At 57.2% G+C, this 22,230-nt stretch overlaps 3 protein-coding genes and 1 long non-coding RNA gene across 8 annotated transcripts in view; 2 read left to right on the top strand and 2 right to left on the bottom strand.

The window, feature by feature from the left end:
• LOC146421512 (C-type lectin domain family 2 member B-like) overlaps positions 1-22,230 on the top strand; it is a 186,571-nt gene that overhangs the window by 132,627 nt on the left and 31,714 nt on the right. Inside the window, exons 1-2 of one of the 3 annotated variants that reach the window (XM_085047351.1) lie at positions 10,710-10,788; positions 16,647-17,365. In XM_085047351.1, the coding sequence (XP_084903477.1) occupies positions 16,807-17,365 (559 nt within the window). In that variant the 5' untranslated portion in view covers positions 10,710-10,788; positions 16,647-16,806. Of the gene's footprint in view, positions 1-10,709; positions 10,789-15,778; positions 15,853-16,646; positions 17,366-22,230 lie in introns of those variants that run through there. The other 2 variants (XM_085047350.1, XM_085047352.1) reach the window with 2 other exon arrangements.
• LOC146421522 (uncharacterized) overlaps positions 1-22,230 on the top strand; it is a 30,926-nt gene that overhangs the window by 4,400 nt on the left and 4,296 nt on the right. The window contains exons 2-5 of one of the 2 annotated variants that reach the window (XM_085047367.1): positions 110-214; positions 452-654; positions 743-843; positions 938-1,767. In XM_085047367.1, the coding sequence (XP_084903493.1) occupies positions 110-214; positions 452-654; positions 743-843; positions 938-1,052 (524 nt within the window). In that variant the 3' untranslated portion in view covers positions 1,053-1,767. Of the gene's footprint in view, positions 1-109; positions 215-451; positions 655-742; positions 848-937; positions 1,768-22,230 lie in introns of those variants that run through there. The other variant, XM_085047368.1, reaches the window with a different exon arrangement.
• On the bottom strand, positions 3,429-5,202 carry LOC146421523 (killer cell lectin-like receptor subfamily B member 1C). The gene is made up of 5 exons (XM_085047132.1): positions 5,130-5,202; positions 4,703-4,780; positions 4,162-4,316; positions 3,738-3,853; positions 3,429-3,650 (listed from the first exon to the last, which is right to left on the bottom strand). Exons 1-5 carry the CDS (start codon positions 5,200-5,202, stop codon positions 3,527-3,529), a joined length of 546 nt encoding a protein of 181 aa, XP_084903258.1. The 3' UTR covers positions 3,429-3,526.
• Positions 3,429-21,994, bottom strand: LOC146421524 (uncharacterized). 2 transcript variants are annotated; one of them, XR_014848676.1, is made up of 4 exons: positions 21,757-21,994; positions 21,332-21,447; positions 21,098-21,244; positions 3,429-3,501 (listed from the first exon to the last, which is right to left on the bottom strand). It is a non-coding gene; the product is annotated as an uncharacterized LOC146421524 (long non-coding RNA). The 2 variants fall into 2 exon arrangements; XR_014848675.1 differs by lacking the exon at positions 3,429-3,501 and having other exon boundaries at positions 20,934-21,244.

The raw sequence follows: 22,230 nt of genomic DNA on the forward strand, positions 1-22,230 counted from the left end.
TGTCCCTGTCCTTTATCTCTCCTGCTGCCAGCTGAGTGACGGGCAAATGGGCTGCGGGCTCCTTCCTGCTCAGGACAGCTCCATGCTCACGGCCTGCGGCTCTTTCCAGCTCCTGTTGAGTGGATCAGATCCCATCCCGTGCTCACCCTGGCTGTGCTGACTCTGCTCCTGCTCCTGGCTGTGGCTCTGGCGGTGTCCTTGGCTGCTGTGTCAGGTAAGGAGGAGCAGCAGCCTCAGCCCAACCCCTCGGGGCACTGCGGGCTCACTGCTCCCTCACGGCCGGGATCGTCCCTCAGCCCCGCTCTGACCAATCAGCGCGCGGGAGAACGAGGAGTGACGGCTGAATCAGCCAATCGCTGGGGGTAGGGGAATTTGAGCGGGAAAACCAGCCAATGGGAGCTCGGGCTGCTCCGTGAGGGGAGAATGCTCAGATCCTCTGTTCGCTCTGCAGGGAGAATGCACAGAGACACTCCGGTTACTGCAGTTACTCCGGTTACCCCTGACACTCCTCTGCTGCTGGCCTGTCCCGATGGCTGGGTTGGGTACAACGGGACCTGCTACTTCCTCTCGAGGGATCGTCTCACCTGGGATCAGGCTAAGGCTCGGTGCTCTGAGCTTAAAGCCTCCCTGGCTGTGCTCACTGACAAGGAAATGGTGAGTGAGGGGTTTGGGGTGGTTGAGGGGAGCCTGGGGAGCTCCTGGGCCAGGGCTGCAGCTCCCATTATCTGCTCGTCCTTGCCAGGAGTTCCTGTTCTGCCTCAGCAAGAACGACGATTACTGGCTCGGGCTGCACGGACAGGACCAGCGGCTGCAGTGGGTGGATGGCAGCAACTTCAACTCCTCGTGAGTCCTGGGGGGCACAGGCAGGGCCTGGGGGGCACAGGGGCACAAGGTTGTCCCCCTGAGGTTCCAGCGCTGTCTCTGCTCCTCCCTGCAGGGTTCCTGTGCTGGGCAATGCAGACTGTGCGTTCCTGGCTGAGAATTATCTCAGGAGACAGCCCTGCTCAAATGACATGCAGTATATCTGCAGCAGAGCCCAGTCTCACCTGTGACAGAGGACAGAGGAAGGATCTTCTCCATGCTGGGCAGTCAAAGGTTCATTTCTTCCTCCCAGCAAAGGGATTTCCTTCCTCAGCCACAGTGTCTGCCTTGCACTGATGCTCAGAGTCATCTCAGTGTTTGTTCTCATGATCACCTCAGTGCCTCTGCTCAGGGTCACCCCAGGTTCTGATCTCATGATCACCTCAGTGCCTTATCTGCAGGAGATGAACCTGCAGGAGGAGGAGATGATGAGGAAGCTGATCTGTGGCTGCTTTGCCTGGGGCTTTGGGTTGCTTTCTCCTTCTGGAATCTTTCCAGGACTTAATCCTGTTTCTCTTGCACTCCATGTTTCTACAGTGATCTTTTCTATATATACAGATATAATGGTGTGGAAACAGATCTCAAACACATTCACCTAGCACTGTATTTCTATGCTAAGCTTCCACATATACATAGTTTTACTTCTTTGCATACAGGCTGTGAAGAGTTGCTTCCTATGAATGTGACCTTCCTGGGTGTAAGGGTAGCAATGATGCCAAAAGTGGGATTTGACCCCACCTGGGCCATTTCCTTAAGGGCTGGAATCAATCCTTGTCATCCCTTCGAAGTCAGAGGAGTGTGTGAGATGTGCTTGTGTGATCCCCATCACTATTTATGGGCACAATGTCGCTGTTGTTATTTCTAGCCTTATGTTATTACTTTTTTAATAAATGCTAATCAAGACCACGCTGTCCCTCGTGTCCCCTCAGCACCTGCAGCCCTGTCCCTTGCCCTGCTGCCCCTGCCCCGGGGGCTTCAGCCGAGCCAGAGCCTCTTCCCAGTGCTCCCAGTGCTCCCAGTCTGCCCGTGCAGCCTCCAGCAGCCAGCGAGGCCTTCAGCTGGGCCGGCAGAGAGGAGCTGCTGGAGCTCCCAAATCAGTTTGGTTCCGTTTGTCCTTCCCAGCCTGGGGAACAACGATTTGGGAGTTTTCTGCCCAAACGCTGTCCGTTCCTCCGCTCAGCCCAAGGGGTTTGGGGAGATTTTGGCTTTTTGGGGGAAATGAAAGCGATGTGGGGACAAGGCAGGATTGTCCCTCAGTCGCGTTCTGACCAATCAGAGTGCGAGAACGAGGAGCGGCGGGAGATTCGGCCAATCAAAAGGAGCAATGGGGTTCGGGCGGGAAAATGAGCCAATGGGTGCGAAGGGCGGGCTTTGGGCGGGTTCTAGAAAAGGATCTCTGAGGGGCTCGAAGCTCCCCGGAGCCTCAAAGTCAGACTCGGGATTGCCCTGGAATGTCCTGGGCTGGGCAGGAGGGCAAGGAACCGCTGTGGTGAGTCCGGGATGGAGCAGAGACCTCCTGCAGCCCCGGCAGGAGCCCAGGCCGGAGCAGAGATAGCTGAGAGAGACCCCGAGCCCGTGGGAAGCCCCTCAGAGCCATGGCAGTTGCTCCCGGCGGGACTCCCGGGGTGTTCCTGAGGCACTCTGTGCAATGCCTCACAGGATTCCATCATTCCATTGTGCAATTCCACCCCTTGGCGGAGGCACTGGGCATTCCCACCTGAATTTGAGCTAATTTAACGCGGTTTGGGGACTTGGGGACATCGGCAGCGCTGGATGGAGGCAGAGGCGCGGGGAGCCTCGGGGAGCGGCGGCGGGCGAGGCCTTTGGAGACACGCTGAGGGGTTTGTGCTGCCCCGGGGCCAGGGAGGAGACGGGCGGGGTGGGAACGACAGGAAAGATAAAAAATAGAATAAACGGTAAGCAAAAGAGCAGCCCTAAGGTGCGTGTCCGCTCCCCCCTTGTCATTGAAGGAGCTGCAGCGAGGGACGGGCGAGCTGCGAGTGCCGGAAGAGGTAAAGAATAAAATAAATAATCTAAAAGCTGCACTCGGCCGCCCCGTGTCCCTGAAGGAGCAGCACAACCCGCGGAGCCCAGAAACCCCGGGAAATCTCTCCCAGGCACTAAAAACCCTTTCCAGGAAGGTTTTATGCCGTGACTCTCCCGGCGAGCAGCGACAGCTCAGCCGCCGGGCGGGGATTGCAGCGGCGGGGGAAGTGCTGGAGGGGAATTTGGGGAGAGCAGAGCTTGGGGCTCTGCCGGAGCAGATCGGAGCGATCAGAGTTCACCAGCAGCACTGCCTGCGGGCTCTGTCAGCTGTTATGGGGAGGAGGATCAGCGTTTGCAGCTCTTTAACTTCAGGAGAGCACAGTTCTCGTTTGACTCTCCCGGGGCACTCAGACCTTTCCAACCCCTCACTGACCCCAGCAGGGTCAATGTCCTCCCATTTCCCTCCCAGGCTCTCTGGGACTTTTCTCCTGGAGAAAAACCTCACAGCAGCAGAAAAGCCCACAGCAGCTCTGGACCACGCTGATGGCAACAGCCGAGGAATCCCGAATGTGATGGCAATGTGCTGTTGGAGCAAATGTTGTACTTTTAGCCCAGTAAAATAAGAGTAAATGTACTGTTCCAGCCCAGCTCCCACTTTCCCCCTGAGCATCTCTCCAGCTCAGAGTTTGGTGGCTTCTCTCTGGCAGATCCACTGCAATTGCAGGTTGCAGTTCTGAGGGATGATTCTGCTGCCCCTCAACTCCCCACATTCTCCGTGCTTCTCCTCGAGGTCAAGCTGGAAGCTGCAGGGACAGGAGATAGCCTGGGTCACCCCTGGGGTCCCTCAGGGGACATTGGGGTGTTTGTGTCCCCTGACCCCCAGTGCTCACCGGTTTCTGTCCAGGCTGGAGCCATTCACCCACGTCCAGCCCATCCCAGCCTCAGGCACCCAGAGCCCAGTCCAGAAGCTGCGTTTGAATTTCTTCAGGGATTCACTGAGGAATTCCTGGGGGAAGGACAGACGGTGACCCTGATGGCCATGGATTGTCACCCCAAAATGGGCTCTGTGCTCAGCCCAGGAGTGAGACCCATTGTGTCCCTCAGAGGCACCCGGGGGTGACACAGGGAAGGGCTGATCCTGGGATTTGGGGAACCTCCTCACCCTTCCTGGGGCACCACCAGCCCCTCAGTCCATCCCCCATTCCCAACCCAGCATTCCCTCACCAGCTCATCCCCATCCCAGGATTTTGGGAACCTCCACCCCCAGCAGCAGCCCCTTGTCCTTCCCCCATTCCCAACCCAGCATTCCCTCACCAGCTCATCCTGATCCTGCAGCACCAGCAGCGTTGCCCCCCGACTCTTGCACTTCTCCCAGCTCTTGTTCCAAGGGTTCTGTTCAGTGGAATTCCAGTAGCACTTGGTCTTTTCCAGCGTCCAGCCCGGGGGGCAAATCCTGCATCCCTGAGCTCCTGGAAAACGGGATCAGAGCTGGTCAGGTCACCAAGTCCTCACCTCACCCCTGGCACACCCTGAGAGGTGTCAGTGTCTCATTGCCGTTTGTCTCATTTGTTTCATTCCCGTTTGTTCAGTTTGTTTTGTTTCATTTCCCTTTGTTTTATTTGTTTCATTCCCATCTGTTTCATTCCCGTTTGTTCCATCATTTTCTCCATTACCATTTCTTCCATCATTTTCTCCATTCCCGTTTGTTCCAATTTCTCCATTCCCGTTTGTTCCATCATTTTCTCCATTCCCGTTCTCTCCCCAGCACACCCTAAGCTGCTCCCGGGGCTCCAATCCGGTTTTTCCAGGAGATTTTGGGGAAGCTTGAGGAGCAGAGAAGCCTCGGGGTTGTTACCTGGCGGCTGTGAGGGGCAGAGGAATTCCCGCAGCTCAGAGAGGACATTTTCCAGGCTTCCCTTGGTGTCCCGGAGAACTGCAGGGGAAGGGAGAGGGAAAGGAAAGGAGGAAGGAGAGGAAGGCAGGAAGGAAGGAGGTTTAGCAAGAACAGCACCTTGCCAGCCCCAAACTGTGCAGCCCTGAGCTCCCCCTGCTCAGAGCTGTCCCCACCCACGGTGGCTTCGTGCCGGTGGCAGGATGTGGCCCCTCGAGGTGTCACCGCGGCTCTGGTGCCACCTCAGAGAGCCGCAGAGCCTCTGTCCCCCTCAAGGCTCTGCGGCCAGGCTGAGGAGCTGCTCAGCACCCCCTGCCCCACACGGGCACAGCTGGCAGCCCTGGGTTTGGGGGGTTTCCGCCAGCCCTGCCCCTCTGGGGGTCTCCCCGACATCCAGCAGCCATCGGGGTCTCCCTGCCGCCTGCCCGGGGGGGTTTGGGGGTGCTGGGGGTGACAACAGCCATGTCCCACCAGCTGGGCACGGGGCTGCTGGAATGGTGGCTCTGGGTGAGCCCGAGTTCAGCCCGGGGCTGTCCGACCCACCCGAGACATTTTCCCCATGGCCACACAACCCCCCGGGTCACCTCCCCGCTGTCAGGCTGTCCCCGTGTCCCCCCGTGTCCCCATGTCCCCTCCCCACACTCACACGAGCAGCCCAGAGCCACCACGGCCACTCCCAGCAGGACATTCCCGGTCCAGCCAGCCCCGAGCGCCACGCGGTGCCACCGAGGACAGCCTGGAGCTGCAGGGGACAGAGGGGACAGCAGATCGCACGGTGTCACCCCACAGATTTGGGTTGTTTTGTCCCCAAGAGCAGCTCAGAGCCCGGCAGCCCCCAGGGTTCAAACCTCGATGGGTTTTCCCTGCAGAGTTACTCGCAGCAGGAATTAAATCTTTTAATTAATGGTTGGATTTTGTGATCTTCAAGGTCTTTCCCAACCCAATCAGTTTTGATTCTCCTGCTGGTTTTTCTCCACAGGGAAACCCAAACTGGAGTCAGCAGGAAAAAGCACAAGGAGCAGATGAAGGAAACAAAGCAGGAACCCCAGAACTCAGGGAAGATGGACAAGGAGCATCAGGAGCTGGATGAGGATTTCCAAAAGCATCAGCAGCCCTTCAGCATGGCAGGGCTGCAGAACTGGGGCAGATTTGGGGCTTTTGTTCCAATCAGTGACCCCCAGGAAGAACCAAACCCTGGAACAGCGATTGGTATGGAGTTCAGTTAGCCCAGCTCAGCCTCTCCACGCAGAGATGAAGCTCAGACAGGAGCCTGGGGCAGTCAGGGCTTAGAAATCATCCCACAAACCCAGCTTTGAGCCCAAGAGGAGGAGGATGAGGAGGAGGTAAAGTGATCCCTGAGCTCCAAAGCCATTCCACCCCAAAAGCAGCCCCAGCATCCCCCAATTCCTGTCCCCCACCCACCTGGGGGTCCCCAGAGGGGCTGAACCCCTTTACCTGCACCCTGCAGGGCTGAGGATCTCCCTGCAGCCCCCCGCTTGCTCCGTTGGTCCAACGCCATGTAGCCTTCTTCATCCTCCATGTCCCTGCAGAGCTTGGGGACAGCCTGGGGACAGCCTGGGGACACTGCACTGGTGGCTCAGAGGAGGGGACAGGAAGCCAAAGCATCTCTGACCGCTGCACTGGAGCTTCCTGCCCTCGTCACAGCCCTGACAGCCCGGGGAGGGGCTGGGAGGGGTGGGATTTTGTCTCCAGGGGGAGGGAAATGGGGGTTTGGGGTTTGTCTCCATGGGGAAAAGGATATTTGGGATTTGGGGTTTGTCCCCATGGGGAAAAGGACAGGGAGTCGTGGCAGGAGGTGCTGCCATAAAAAAGCTCTCCTGGCTGCCCTAAAATGGTGAAAATAGGAGAGCAGGAGGTTGGCCCTGATCTCTGAGAGGTGAGAGTTGGTAAAATGTCATTGAAGGAGAAATGAAACATTGGAGAATTGATCAATGAAGTGCTGGAGGTATCTGGATATATACACAAAGTGCTTTGTCGAGCCACCAGCTTTGCTTTCCCAGCCCTGAGGGTGGTGGTGCTGACTCAGCGCCTGGGGCCTCACTTCTGCTACCCGCTAATTAGGAGCAATTTGTCAGGTTAATTAATGGTTAATTAATCCCTGTTTTGCCATCCTTGAGCCACTTTGCTCCTCTGCCAGGCTCAATCCAGCTCAGCACCTGCAGAGCTGCCCTGTGCTGGGTGAGCTCCGTGCATCGCTTTGGTTTCCCCAAAAAGCCAAAATGTCCCCAAACCCCTTGGGCTGAGCGGAGGAACGCACAGCGTTTGGGCAGAAAACTCCCAAATCGTTGTTCCCCAGGCTGGGAAGGACAAACGGAACCCAACTGATCTGGGAGCTCCAGCAGCTCCTCTCTGCCGGCCCAGCTGAAGGCCTCGCTGGCTGCTGGAGGCTGCACGGGCAGACTGGGAGCACTGGGAGCACTGGGAAGAGGCTCTGGCTCGGCTGAAGCCCCCGGGGCAGGGGCAGCAGGGCAAGGGACAGGGCTGCAGGTGCTGAGGGGACACGAGGGACAGCGGGGAGGACGAACAAGGATTTATTGCCAAAGAAATAAAGTAATGAAGGAGACAAAGCTGCACCATCCGCTCCGCAGTTGGGTCACGCCCAGCGAGATCACGTGACTCTCACCGGGGCCCCGCCGGGGGAAGGAGGAGGAGCCGGAAGAAGTGACTTCTCCGCGAGCAGCGCGGCGCCATTTTGTTCGGCTCTGGGCAGGATGGCAACTCGGACGGAGGCAGCTTTGGGAGCGGGAGAGACGTGGGGATTCCTGGTAAGTTTTGGGGTTTGTCTGTGGAGAACTGCGGGTTTTTTGGCGCCGCGGAGGGGTCTGAGGGGGGCTATGGGGACATTGCCGACATATCCGAGAAACCCCACCTCAACCTCCTGAAAATGCGTTTTGTTCCCAAAATTCCCCTTCGCCCCTCAAAAACCCACTTCTGTCTCGCAAAAGAGTTCCACTCCCAAACCATTTTATTCCTCAAAATCCTATTCCATCCCCCAAAATCCTACTCTTTCTCCCAAAAACACTCCATTTTAATTTCCAAAATCCCTTTTATTCCCTCTTTGTGTCTGAAATTAACAATTCCACAGAGCATTTAAGCTGATTTATACCTGAATTTAAGCTGATTAATGCCTGAATGTAGCTATTCAAGAGCAGTAACAGCTAACAGCATTTCCCCTGATTCACACTGGATTTATAAAGTTGAGAAGAGAAATCCAACCCCATTCTGCCCCTTTCCGCCCTTTTCCCGATCCGGACCCGTTCGCCGCTGCTGCCGGCTGTGACTGCGCGGGGTGCGGGTGGAATGTGCGGCCGGGAAGGGGCGGCTGGCGGAGCAGAGCCCGGGGAGCGGCGGTGGAGAGCCGGGGAGGGGCGGAGCCGCCTGTAAGCGGCGGGCGGAGTAGAGCTGCGGAGGGGTAGGCGGAGCCGGGGAGGTGCGATCGGGCTGAGCTCGGGGAGGGGCGGCGGAGCTCGGAGAGGCTGTCCCAGCGCAGGTGGGAGCCGCGCTGCCTTGTGCCAGGGCTCGGGGCTCGCTGCGGGCGGATGGAGGGGATGCAGGGGGCGGCAGGGGGGCTGTGGCGGCTTCCTTCTCCCGTCTCTCTCCCTCCCTCCCTCGCTGGCTGTGGCGCCGTGTTGCCGCTGGCCTGAGGCCGCTGAGGGAGCGGCTGCCCGCGGTCTCCTTGCCGCTGCTGCCGGAGCAGCGCTGGCTCGTCCCGGTGCTGCGGATCGCACGCAGGTGGCTGTCCCGTTCCCGGGTCACTGCGCTGCGCTCCCCGCCGAGCTCCGCCGCCTCACCGCTCCGGCCGCTGTCGCTCCCGAGCCCTCACTGACCCTCCGCCAATGGCGGCGCCGGGGCGGTGCTTGTCCCGGTCTGACCAATCCCCGCGCGAGAATTCGGAGTGACGGCATAGCCAGCCAATGGCAGCGAGGCGCGGGCTCTGCACACGGCACATACTCGCCCCGGTCGCTCCAGGCACAATCCCGGGGTTGTGGCCGAAATTCGCTTTTTGGCTCCTCAGCCCTGCAGTGTCCCAGCCCGGGCAGGAGTACAAAGAATCGCTGCTGCCCTCAGCCGCCGGGAGCTCGGTGTGAGCTGTGGGTGAGGCCGGGATGGAGCAGGGACTCCCCTGCAGCCCCGGCAGGAGCCCAGGCCGGAGCAGGGGATGCCTGAGAGAGACCCTGAGCCATGGGAAGCTCCTGCAGAGCCATGGAAGTGGCTGCTGGCGGGACTTGTGGGGGATCCCTGCTGGAGCAGCCTGTTCCTGAGGGATTGTGTGCTGTCGAGGGACACCAGGGTGAGGAGGACAGTGTCACAGCGGTTTTCACCTCCCGCCAGTTCAGAGCAGCAGCGGTTCCTTGGCGTCCAGCACGGCCCGGGACATTCCAGGCCTTTTTCTCCTCCGACATTTTAAAAACCTCTGCGGAGGTCCCTGAGCCCTTTATATACCCTGCGGACATCCCGCCCTCCACTCCCATTGGCTCATTCTCCCGCCACTCCTCGTTCTCGAACTCTGATTGGTCAGAACGCCGCTGAGGGACAATCCCGCCTTGTCCCCACATCGCTTTCATTTCCCCCAAAAAGCCAAAATCTCCCCAAACCCCTCGGGCTGAGCGGAGGAACGGACAGGGTTTGGGCACAAAACTCCCAAATCGTTGTTCCTCAGGTTGGGAAGGACAAACGGAACCCAACTGATTTGGGAGCTCCAGCAGCTCCTCTCTGCCGGCCCAGCTGAAGGCCTCGCTGGCTGCTGGAGGCTGCACGGGCAGACTGGGAGCACTGGGAGCACTGGGAAGAGGCTCTGGCTCGGCTGAAGCCCCCGGGGCAGGGGCAGCAGGGCAAGGGACAGGGCTGCAGGTGCTGAGGGGACACGAGGTGTCACCGAATCTGCGGGAAAAAAATATAAAACTCTCTAACAACATTTTTAATGTCAGAGAGTCAAGGCATTACTTTATTATCTGGCCAGGATGTTGTTCTGGTCAGGATGTACCACAGAAATCATCTCATCCACACACAGCCTGGCTGTGCAGGGAGAATCATTCCACGATACACGCTTTTACCCGAATCTTCAGATATTTTATACAGTAAAAATACATAGGAAAGCATTGGCTCAGTGTTCATTGGTCTAAAGTTGAGCAAACCCCCAGTATTCAGTTTCCTATTGGATTCGAATCTCTTCACCTCTGATGCTGATTAGATTCTTCATTCTTCAGTTTTTCTCATCAGTCTTTTTTCCAGGCCAGGATGTCTTCAGCCCTGCTGGAGGTGGTGTGGGGTAGCTGTTTGTGATATCCACCATGTCCTGCTGATAACCACAAGGTCCCGGCGAATGTTCTGTTCATAGTCTTTATCTCTCTGGTTATCTCCGGGTCACTCCCAATCCCTCTGTGTGTCTGAGTTTAACGATTTAATAGAGGAGTAACGTTTAACAGCGTTTAACCTGATTTATACCTGAATTTAACCTGATTTACTCCTGAATTTAGCAATTCGAGAGGAGTATCGCCTAGCAGCATTTAATCAGATTCCACACGTGAATTACCAGTTCCACAGAGCAGTAACAGCTAGCAGCATTTACCATGAGTCACCCTGGAACTGTAAAGCTGAGAGAAATCAAACCCATTTCCGCCCCTTGCCCCGATCCGGACCTGTTCGCCGCTGCGACTGCGCGGGGTGGGGATGGACTGTGCGGGGGGGCGGAGGGGGGCAGGCTGTGGGGCGGAGGCGGGCAGGCAGTGGGGCGGAGCCGGGCAGGCAGTGGGGCGGAGCCGGGCAGGCAGTGGGCGACGCCGGGGCGGAGCGGCGGGCGGAGCGGAGGCGGGGACTGGAGGAGCGGCGGCGGGGATTGGACTGGAGGAGCGGAGGCGGGGATTGGACTGGAGGAGCGGAGGCGGGGATTGGAGGAGCGGAGCGCAGCGGGACTTGGGGTCCGGCGGAGCTAGAACGCGGGGGGCGGCGGAGCTGGGAGAGCAGCGGCGGCAGCGATCGGAGCAGAGCTCGGGGAGGCGGCGGAGCTCGGAGAGGCTGTCCCAGCGCAGGTGGGAGCCGCGCTGCCTTGTGCCGGGGCTCGGGGCTCGCTGCGGGCGGATGGAGGGGATGCAGGGGGGCTGGGGCGGCTTCTTTCTCCCGTCTCCCTCCCTCCCTGGCTATGGCGCCGTGTTGCCGCTGGCCTGAGGCCGCTGAGGGAGCGGCTGCCCGCTGGCTCGTCCCGCTTGCTGTCGGTAGCACAGAACAGAACAGCACAGCACACTCTCTTTGCCGGGACTGTTCCCGGCCGTGCGGCACCGGGCTGGGCGCCCCTGGTGCAGCGGGACCTGTCCGTGCCCGGGGCTGGCAGGCGATGGAAGGAACTTGAGTGTGTCTGCCAAGCCAAGCGATCTGGAGGAGAAAAGAGAGCAGTTCGGGGTATTTGGCGGGCCGCCAGGGCTCCCGCCATATTGGGTTGGTGGCCTACCGCGATACCTGCGCGCCGCTATGTCCGCGCCGTCTTCCGCACTCTCACTTCCGCACTCCCTACCGGGTTCCGCCTCCTGGCAACAGCAAGAACCAACCGGGCGTTGCAGCGCTCGCTGTCCCTGAGCTCCAACCCTCAGCGCAGGGCATGCAGGGAGCAATGCTGAGCCACTCAGGGCTGCTGGTTCCTCCCACCCAGCAGGCTGAGCCCGATCCGCAGCTGCCCTGTTCCCGCCCTCGGCAGCTCCCGGGCGCTGTGCCTAACTGTCCCTGCCTGTCCCTAACTGTTCCTGCCTGTCCCAGCCCGGAGCTGCACAGCCAGAGGGGTTGGGGCTGCAGGGCTAAGCTGGGCCCGGAGCTCTCTGACACTGTGTTTGTGTCCCCAGGTGCTGCCGGGGAGCAGAGACAGGTATTATGATCCAAATATTAAGGTTCTTTAGAAATACCTCTGCCCGAATTAAGGTACAAACGAGACCATATGCCAATCAATAGTATGGGTTTTATTTGATAGAAAATATGAGAGAGAGAGAGAAGAAAAGAGAGAAAAAGAGAAGTAAGAAAAGAGGTGGGGGGGACAGAAAGAGGGAAAGAGAAAATATCACCATCCGTGGATCCCAGTAATGTTGTGTTGATCCTCTCCAGCTGCTCTTCTTGGTGGTGATGGTCCCCCCAAAAAGCACAGAGTGCCAAGGGTTAATATACACTCAGGCCAGGGGCAATGTCCAGCATGTCCCCCCGGGGCAGGGGCAGCCTCTAGCAGCAGACTCTGCTTGCATCACCTGCACTCCTGGAGCATTTGGGGGATCTGTGATGGATTGTGACTCCCCTCAGCTCCTCTCACGTGAAAGTCCCGTGGATGAGGCCTGTGGGGTTGGGGGTTCCACAGCTGGGCAGTTTGTGTCAACCTGGCTTCTGTGAGCTGTGCTCTGCCCCCACCCCAAACTCAGCCAGGGATGATTCTCAGAGCACCTGGTGCCTTTGGCCTTTGTATGTGCACACCTTTCCCTCAGCCTGAAATGATTGAACAATAGGTTTCCCTTTATGGAATCTCAGCAGTTTGACTCAGTCCAAAGTCCCAGTCAGGTATCTTCAGGGAGCTTTCTTTGATTGTAGCATCTTTATACGGTTTTTGTTACAATGAGCAAAACTTTGTATCAATGTTTGAGGCATGAACTATTTCAGTCTCTGACAACAGGGCAGGGCTGAGCTGGCAGTGCCTTCCAGAGCCAGCACCAGCCGGGGCCTCTCATCGTGTGCCCTCCAGTTCATTTGTCAGTGTGGTCAAAAGAGTGTAGGGGTTCAGTACAGTTGGATGTATGTCCTCTGTGATCTTGTTAATTGCCCTGAAATCCTGCACTCATCTAGAACTTTTGTCATCAGCCTTCTTGACCGGCAGGATGGGCGTGTCGTAGTTGGATTCACATTCCACCAACAGCCCCAATTTAAGGAACTTTTCAATCACAGCTGCTAGTCCCTCACGGCTTTCTGGTTTTCAAGGGTGTTGCTTTTGTCTCACCCGGATTGCTCCTGGTTTCAGTGCAACACTCACTGGTTCTGCTCGTTTGGATCTTCCCAGAACATCCCTGGCCCACACTGTTGGACTGACAGTATTTTCAATCTCTGCGGGGATTTCACCACACTTCTGCTGTATAAAAAGCACAGCAACTTCGACAAATTTAGACTCAGGAATTATGACTTGTAGGCCCTGTCCCTTTTTAAATTTAATTTCAGCCTCTAATTTCTCCAGTAAATCCCTCCCGAGCAACGGTTTTGGGGAGTTGGGCATATAGAGAAATTGATGAGTTACCCAGTGCTTCCCCAGTTTGAATTTCAAAGGTTTGAAGAAAGGCTGTGTTTCAGTTACTCCTGCAGGTCCAATAACCTTTGCAGTATTGAAGCACCGAATTGACTCCACAACTCAGATAGTTATGAAGTAGGTCTGTGTTTATTCCAGCTGGGGTGCATGGCGGGTAGCCCCTCCAAAGGCATGCACACCTCACCAGCACTTCACTAGGTTTATATTAGGTTACAGATTACATATGCATGAAGTTAGACAAAGCCCCTATACATATTCATTACCTATCCCCGCTTCGTATTATAATGAGTTCAAAGTTCATTTAAATATGCTCGCGCAAGCGCAGTGTCTCAAATTAATTGTGGGCAATGGTCCCGATGATTAATTATGACAGATTCCATCCTCTTCATCACGATGAACTGTTCACCCTGTTCCCTTGCGCATGCTCCCTTGGTCCTTGGTCCTAGTCCAAGCCTAAGAACCAACTTGTACCAGTTCAGGGTCCAAGGGCAGGATGCTCAGTTACACTTGGTGGTTTCTCTCAATTACTTGGCCTCTTCTCTCCATCCTCCCCGATACCAGGTAGGCACAAATTCATTAAGAAAATAATAAATGGATCGCAGCTGGCATATCTTAGTAAATCATTATACAATCTCTGGCTCTCTAAATCAGTTTAAAAATATTATTATTACTATTATCCAGCTTCTAGCTCTTTTACATTAGTAATTTCTATTTTACCCTAAATCAGTATCTTGACTTAATTTCCCTTCTAAAGTATTTAGCAGAGAACACACTGCCCTGGAATCTACCAAAAATTCAACATCGTCTTTCCCCGGCTTAGCTCTAACCAAAGGCTCTGCTGGGGGAGAGCCCTTCGGTCCCCTTCATTCCAGATCTGATCCTGATCCCGAATCTGATGTGATCCCGATCCCAATCCCGAATTGGATCCCAATCCCGAATTGGGTCCCAATCCCGATCCCAAATCTGATCCCAGTCCTGATCCCGGTTCCACAGCTAGTTGGGGGACTGAGGATTTCTTCTTCAACTTGGGACAGTCCTTCTTCCAATGTCCCTTTTCTTTACAAAAGGCACATTGATCTTTGTCTGGAGAAGGAGAGCTGCCCTTGGATGATTTCTCCTGGCTACTTTTCTGACTAGGTTGTCTAACTTTGCCACTAGGACCACTAGGACCTCTATCTCCATATACTTTCCCAGCTACCTTTAACAACCTGTTCAGGTCATGTTCCCTGCCTAGCTCCTGCAGTTTTCTCCTTATATCACTGCTAGCTTTGCCCAGAAGTAGAGGACTTAGATGTGCTCTTCCATCACTCGAATCAGGATCTAGGTTTGTGTGTTTGAGTGCAGCTTCTCTTAGCCTATTTAGGAATTCAGTGGGAGATTCATCTAGATCTTGTCTTATCTCATACAGCTTTGACAAATTTCAAGCCTTTGGGACACCGTGTCGTAACCCATACAGATGAGACTCTGGAATTGTTTAGCCTAGCCATGTGGTCTGGAACATTTGGGTTCCAGCATGGATCTTCTGTTGGGAACATTTTGGCAGTGGTGCCCTGGAGCATTCCACTGTTATCTGTGCATCTCCAGGAGCTTTGATAGCCTTATCAACCATCTCTCTTTCAACAGGATCGAGCAGCGTTTCCATCATTGCTCTCAAGTCTCTCCAGTCAGGGTTCTGTGTGGAAATTGCCCTCTGCACTAAGTTAGCGACTCTTTCTGGATTTTCTTTATGCTTCCCAACGGTGCTTTCCCACTGTTCTAATTCTACAAGAGAGTGTGGGACCTTGATCTATCCGGGTTCCTGGTTTCCAGCAGCCTGTCTCAGGGGGGCTTGTACAACCGGCTCCTCTTTCCTTCTAGCTCTCATCCTCTTGGCTATGGGGCTACGTTCTCCCGTGGCCTTTTTTGCTGTTTCTGAACCCCTCTTTCGTCTCGTTGCTGTTTCCTGATCTCCTTCTTCAGGGTTTATGTGAACTAGCGCTACTGTCCGTTTCTGTCGAATCTGTCATTTGAGAGGCGGCAGGGCGAGTGCTGCGGGCTCAGGCTGGCCGGGCAGCCCCAGCCCTGCCAGCTCTGCTCGCTCGGCTGTCACCGGTCGCGACGTCATCTCCCGAGCCCGTTCCGAAGCGAACGGTGTCATCACGGAGAGTGCGCCAGGAGCTGGCGCCTGCGAGAGTGACAGGGAGTCCGCTCCCGGTCTGCTCCACCACCAGCGGGACGGTCGACGGCAGGACCTGTTCCCAGCCGCTTGGCCCCATTCCCGGTAGCGGTGCAGTCGGCAGGACCTGTTCCCAGCCGCTCAGGGGGATTCGGGTGATGGAGCGAGCAGCAGGACCTGTTCCCAGCCGCTCGGCCCCATTCACGGTAGCAGTGCAGTAGGCGGCACCCGTTCCCAGCCGCTCGGCCCATTGCCGGTACAATCTCGGGGAACAGGACCGTAGGTCGTGAGCCAGGTCCGCCATCGCCCCGGTCTCGGGAAAAACTGGAGGAGGGGAGGGCGGGAGCGGGGGCCAAAGCGAGCTGCCGTCAACGGACAGCACCGCAACGTCACCGGAGTCGCCGTCGGCCCTCAGGGCGTTACGGGTGCCCGGGATTATCGCTCATCCCCTCCACCAGCGGCGAGGCTCCTCCCCTCTCGTAGCGTCCTCTGTGATTGACCGCGCCGCATGGCAAGGCCTAGCTTAAGCATCAGCTCCGCTCTACCAGTACAAGGTTTCTCGGACTTGCGGGATCGGCAGCGTGGGGTGCGCATCCCGTGTGGTACCCGGGAGCGGCGGCAGTGATCGGAGCAGAGCGCGGGGAGGCGGCAGAGCTCGGAGAGGCTGTCCCAGCGCAGGTGGGAGCCGCGCTGCCTTGTGCCGGGGCTCGGGGCTCGCTGCGGGTGGATGGAGGGGGCGGCAGGGGGGCTGTGGCGGCTTCCTTCTCCCGTCTCCCTCCCTCGCTGGCTGTGGCGCCGTGTTGCCGCTGGCCTGAGGCCGCTGAGGGAGCGGCTGCCCGCGGTCTCCTTGCCGCTGCTGCCGGAGCAGCACTGGCTCGTCCCGAGTGCTGTGGGTAGCACAGAGGTGGCTGTCCCGTTCCCGGGACTGTTCCCGGCCATGCGGCACCGGGCTGGGCGCCCCTGGTGCAGCGGGAGATATCCGTGCCTGGGGCTGGCAGGGGATGGAAGGAACTTGAGTGTGTCTGCCAAGGGAGCAAGGGCGCGCGAGGAGAGGCGACTGTGACGTCACGCGGATCCTGCCACCTGCTGGCCGCCCGCTCGCACTCGCCATCACATTACGCTTTCCTGGCAGGCTCCGCGTCCCGTATCCGACGGGGAAATAAAGGGCGCTGCTTCCGCTCGCTGTCCCTGACCTCCAACCCTCAGCGCAGGGCATGCAGGGGACAATGCTGAGCCCCTCAGGGCTGCTGTTTTTTCTTTTTTTTGTCCCGCCGGCAGGCTGAGCCCGATCCGCAGCTGCCCTGTTCCCGCACTCGGCAGCTCCCGGGCGCTGTCCCTGCCTGTCCCTAACTGTCCCTGCCTGTCCCTAACTGTCCCTGCCTGTCCCAGCCCGGAGCTGCACAGCCAGAGGGGTTGGGGCTGCAGGGCCAAGCTGGGCCCGGAGCTCTCTGACACTGTGTTTGTGTCCCCAGGTGCTGCCGGGGAGCAGAGACAGGGCAGGGCTGAGCTGGCAGCGCCTTCCAGAGCCAGCACCAGCCGGGGCCTCTCATCGTGTGCCCCCCAGGCGGCCAGGACAGCGTCTGTAAAAGTGCACTGGAAGCTCAAATCGGTGCTCCTGGACCATCAGGGCTGATGTCTCTGGGGCAAGATCAGTGCTCTAAGTTTGCAGTGAGCCAAGATGTGAAGAGTGGATTGTGCCCTGGGGATGGAGAGGCTGCTTGGGACTTCCATCAGATGCCAAATCCTCTTGGTGAGGAGCAGAGCCATGGCAGCTGTACGTCTGTAGGGAGCCAAGGGAAGGAGAGTGGCTCCAGCTATGGCTCCAGCTCTGGGAGGCCAGAGGAGCAGCAGAATCCTGAGCACGGGTCAGGAACTGAGCAGACAGAGCTGCCTTGGATGCCACATGCTGCTGAGCACAACCAGAGAGATTCGATTTGTGAGTCTGAAATGAGACCAAGGAAGGATGAAGCTGTTGTTGAGATTCCCGAGGATGCCCTGGGTGCCCAGAATGGATCAGCAACCAGAGGGACAGGATTGCCTCAGCTGCCAGACCCTGCTGGGCACAGGCAGGGAGAAGCTGCTTCTCTGTTGGGGCAGAGTGAATCCCAGCCCAGGAATGGCATTGGAGAGAAGTGCCAGGATGGATCAGCAATGGGAGTCACACACACAAAGAGCCTCAGAAGATATCTGGGTGAGTGCAGGGCCAGCGCTGTGGCCTCTAGGGAGGGGACAATGGGCAGTGTGAGCCCAGGAGCACAGGGCTGGCAGGGTGTGGCTGTGTCCAGGGCTCTGGAAGAGGCCTGGTGCTCTGCTGGACTGACAGCCCTGGCCCTGGGCAGTTCTGCTGCCCTGGCTGTCCCCACACCTGTGTCCCTTGTCCCTGTTCGTGCTGCCAGCTCAGTGAGTGGCACACGGGCTGAGGGTCCCTGCTGTGCTCCCTGGGCGTTAGGTGGGAGATGTGAGGGCTGGGCCTGCTCAGGACAGCTCCATGCTCACAGCCTATGCCTCTTTCCAGCTCCTGCTGAGTGGATCAGATCCCATCCCGTGCTCACCCTGCTGATGCTGACTCTGCTCCTGCTCCTGGCTGTGGCTCTGGCGGTGTCCTTGGCTGCTGTGTCAGGTAAGGAGGAGCAGCAGCCTCAGCCCAACCCCTCGGGGCACTGCGGGCTCACTGCTCCCTCACGGCCGGGATCGTCCCTCAGCCCCGCTCTGAACAATCAGCGCGCGGGAGAACGAGGAGTGACGGCTGAATCAGCCAATCGCTGGGGGTGGCGGAATTTGAGCGGGAAAATCAGCCAATGGGAGCTCGGGCTGCTCCGTGAGGGGAGAATGCTCAGACCTTGTGCTGTTTGCTCCGCAGGGAGAATGCACAGAGACACTCCAGTTACTGCAGTTACTCCGGTTACATCTGACACTCCGGTTACATCTGACACTCCACGGCTGCTGGCCTGTCCCCATGGCTGGGTTGGGTACAACGGGACCTGCTACTTCCTCTCGATGGATCATCGCTCCTGGGACCAGGCTAAGGCTCGGTGTTCTGAGCTCGAGGCCTCCCTGGCCGTGCTCAAGGATTGGGAAATGGTGAATGAGGGGTTTGGGGTGGCTGAGGGGAGCCTGGAGAGCTCCTGGGCCAGGGCTGCAGCTCCCATTATCTGCTCCTCTCTCCTTGCCAGGAGATCCTGTTCCATTTCAGCAAGAACGACGATTACTGGCTCGGGCTGCACAGAAAGGACCAGCAGCTGCAGTGGGTGGATGGCAGCAACTTCAGCTCCTCGTGAGTGCTGGGGGCACAGGCAGGGCCTGGGGGGCACAGGGGCACAAGGTGTTTTTCTGAGGTTCCAGCACTGTCTCTGCTTTTTCCTGCAGGGTTCCTGTGCTGGGCAATGCAGACTGTGTGCACCTGGCTGAGAATTGTCTCAGGAGACAGCCCTGCTCAAATGAGATGCAGTATATCTGCAGCAGACCCCAAACTCACCTGTGACAGAGGAAGAAGGATCTTCTCCATGCTGGGCAGTCAAAGGGTCATTTCTTCCTCCCTAGCAAAGGGAGTTCCTTCCTCAGCCACAGCATCTGCCTTGCACTGACCCTCAGAGTCATCTCAGTATTTTTTCTCCTGATCACCTCAGTGCCTCTGCTCAGGGTCACCTCAGGTTCTGATCTCATGATCACCTCAGTGCCTTATCTGCAGGAGATGAACCTGCAGGGGGAGGAGATGATGAGGAAGCTGATCTGTGGCTGCTTTGCCTGGGGCTGGGGGTTTGTTTCTCCTTCTGCAACCATTCCAGAACTAATCCTGTTTCTCTTGCACTACATTTTTCTACAGTGATCTTTTCTATATATGTGGATATATTGCCATGGAAAGAGATTTCAAACACATTCTCCTGACACTGTATTTCTACACTAATCTTGCACATATACATCGATCTACTGCTTTGCATACACACTACAAACAGGTGCTTCCCTCTGGGTGTGACCTGCCTTGCTGTAAGGTACCAGTAATGCCAAGGTGTGCATTTGACCCCACGGGGGCCATTGGCTGAAGGGCTGGAGTGCATCCTTGCTGTCCCTTCCAACTCAGAACTTTCTGCCATGGCCTTGTGTGATCTCCATCAGTATTTATGGTGCCAATGTTGCTGTTGTTCTTATTTACAGTATTATTTTATTATTTTTTAAATAAAAGCTAATCAAGGCCACACTGTCCCTCGTGTCCCCTCAGCACCTGCAGTCCTGTCCCTTGCCCTGCTCCCCCTGCCCCGGGGGCTTCAGCCGAGCCAGAGCCTCTTCCCAGTGCTCCCAGTGCTCCCAGTCTGCCCGTGCAGCCTCCAGCAGCCAGCGAGGCCTTCAGCTGGGCCGGCAGAGAGGAGCTGCTGGAGCTCCCAAATCAGTTGGGTTCCGTTTGTCCTTCCCAGCCTGGGGATCAACGATTTGGGAGTTTTCTGCCCAAACCCTGTCTGTTCCTCCGCTCAGCCCAAGGGGTTTGGGGAGATTTTGGCTTTTTGGGGGAAATGAAAGCGATGTGGGGACAAGGCGGGATTGTCCCTCAGTCGCGTTCTGACCAATCAGAGTTCGAGAACGAGGAGTGGCGGGAGATTCGGCCAATCAAAAGGAGCAGTGGTGTTTGGGCGGGAACATCAGCCAATGGGTGCGAAGGGCGGGCTTTGGGCGGGTTCTATAAAAAGGTCTGTGAGGGGCTCGAAGCTCCGCGGAGCCTCAAACTCAGACTCGGGATTGCCCTGGAACGTCCCGGGCTGGGCAGGAGGGCAAGGAACTGCTGTGGTGAGTCCAGGATGGAGCAGAGAGCTCCTGCAGCCCCGGCAGGAGCCCAGGCCGGAGCAGAGATACCTGAGAGACCCCGAGCCCGTGGGAAGCCCCTCAGAGCCATGGCAGGTGCTCCCAGCGGGACTCCAGGGGTGTTCCTGAGGGACTGTGTGCGATGCCTCACAGGATTCCATCATTCCATTGTGCAATTCCACCCCTTGGAGGAGGCACTGGGCATTCCCACCTGAATTTGAGCTAATTTAACGCGGTTTGGGGACTTGGGGACATCGGCAGCGCTGGATGGAGGCAGAGGCGCGGGGAGCCTCGGGGAGCGGCGGCGGGCGAGGCCTTCGGAGACACGCTGAGGGGTTTGTGCTGCCCCGGGGCCAGGGAGGAGACGGGCGGGGTGGGAACGACAGGAAAGATAAAAAATAGAATAAACGGTAAGCAAAAGAGCAGCCCTAAGGTGCGTGTCCGCTCCCCCCTTGTCACTGAAGGAGCCGCAGCGAGGGACGGGCGAGCTGCGAGTGCAAGAAGAGGTAAAGAATAAAATAAAATAAATAATCTAAAAGCTGCACTCGGCCGCCCCGTGTCCCTGAAGGAGCCGCACAACCCGCAGAGCCCAGAAACCCCAGGAAATCTCTCCCAGGCACTAAAAACCATTTCCAGGAAGGTTTTATGCCGTGACTCTCCCGGCGAGCAGCGACAGCTCAGCCGCCGGGCGGGGATTGCAGCGGCGGGGGAAGTGCTGGAGGGGAATTTGGGGAGAGCAGAGCTTGGGGCTCTGCCGGAGCAGATCGGAGCGATCAGAGCTCACCAGCAGCACTGCCTGCGGGTTCTGTCAGCTGTTACGGGGAGGAGGATCAGCGTTTGCAGCTCTTTAACTTCAGGAGAGCACAGTTCTCCTTTGACTCTCCCGGAGCACTCAGACCTTTCCAACCCCTCACTGACCCCAGCAGGGTCAATGTCCTCCCATTTCCCTCCCAAGCTCTCTGGGACTTTTCTCCTGGAGAAAAACCTCACAGCAGCAGAAAAGCCCACAGCAGCTCTGGACCACGCTGATGGCAACAGCCGAGGAATCCCGAATTTACTGTTGGAGTACATGCAGTACATTTACCCCAGTAAAAAATTAACAGTAAATTTCCTGTTCCAGCCCAGCTCCCACATCCCCCCTGAGCATCTCTCCAGCTCCAGCTCAGAGTAAGGAAGCTTCTCTCTGGCAGATACGCTGCAAATCAAGTTGCAGTTCTGAGGGATGATTCTGCTGCCCCTGACTGTCCCACATTCTCCAGGTCGCTCCTCAAGCTGGAAGCTGCAGGGACAGGAGATAGCCTGGGTCACCCCTGGGGTCCCTCAGGGGACATTGGGGTGTTTGTGTCCCCTGACCCCCAGTGCTCACCGGTTTCTGTCCAGGCTGGAGCCATTCACCCACGTCCAGCCCATCCCAGCCTCAGGCACCCAGAGCCCAGTCCAGAAGCTGCGTTTGAATTTCTTCAGGGATTCACTGAGGAATTCCTGGGGGAAGGACAGACGGTGACCCTGATGGCCATGGATTGTCACCCCAAAATGGGCTCTGTGCTCAGCCCAGGACTGAGACCCATTGTGTCCCTCAGAGGCACCCGGGGGTGACACAGGGAAGGGCTGATCCTGGGATTTGGGGAACCTCCTCACCCTTCCCGGGGCACCACCAGCCCCCCAGTCCATCCCACATTCCCAACCCATCATTCCCTCACCAGCTGATCCCCATCCCAGGATTTTGGGAACCTCCAGCCCCCAGCAGCAGCCCCTTGTCCTTCCCCCATTCCCAACCCAGCATTCCCTCACCAGCTCCTCCTGATCCTGCAGCACCAGCAGCGTTGCCCCCCGACTCTTGCACTCCTCCCAGCTCTTGTTCCAAGGGTTCTGTTCAGTGGAATTCCAGTAGCACTTGGTCTTTTCCAGCGTCCAGCCCGGGGGGCAAATCCTGCATCCCTGAGCTCCTGGAAAACGGGATCAGAGCTGGTCAGGTCACCAAGTCCTCACCTCACCCCTGGCACACCCTGAGAGGTGTCAGTGTCTCATTCCTGTTTGTTTAATTTGTTTCATTCCCGATTGTTTATTTTTTTTTGTTTCATTTCCCTTTATTTGTTTCATTCCCATCTGTTTCATTCCCATTTGTTCCAATTTCTCCATTCCCATTTCTTCCATCATTTTCTCCATTCCCGTTTGTTCCATCATTTTCTCCATTCCCGTTTGTTCCATCATTTTCTCCATTCCCATTTGTTCCATCATTTTCTCCATTCCCGTTTGTTCCATCAT

Source organism: Lichenostomus cassidix, unplaced genomic scaffold (assembly GCF_008360975.1).
Source record: "Lichenostomus cassidix isolate B80296 unplaced genomic scaffold, HeHo_3.0 HiC_scaffold_33, whole genome shotgun sequence".
NCBI classification, from domain to species: domain Eukaryota; kingdom Metazoa; phylum Chordata; class Aves; order Passeriformes; family Meliphagidae; genus Lichenostomus; species Lichenostomus cassidix.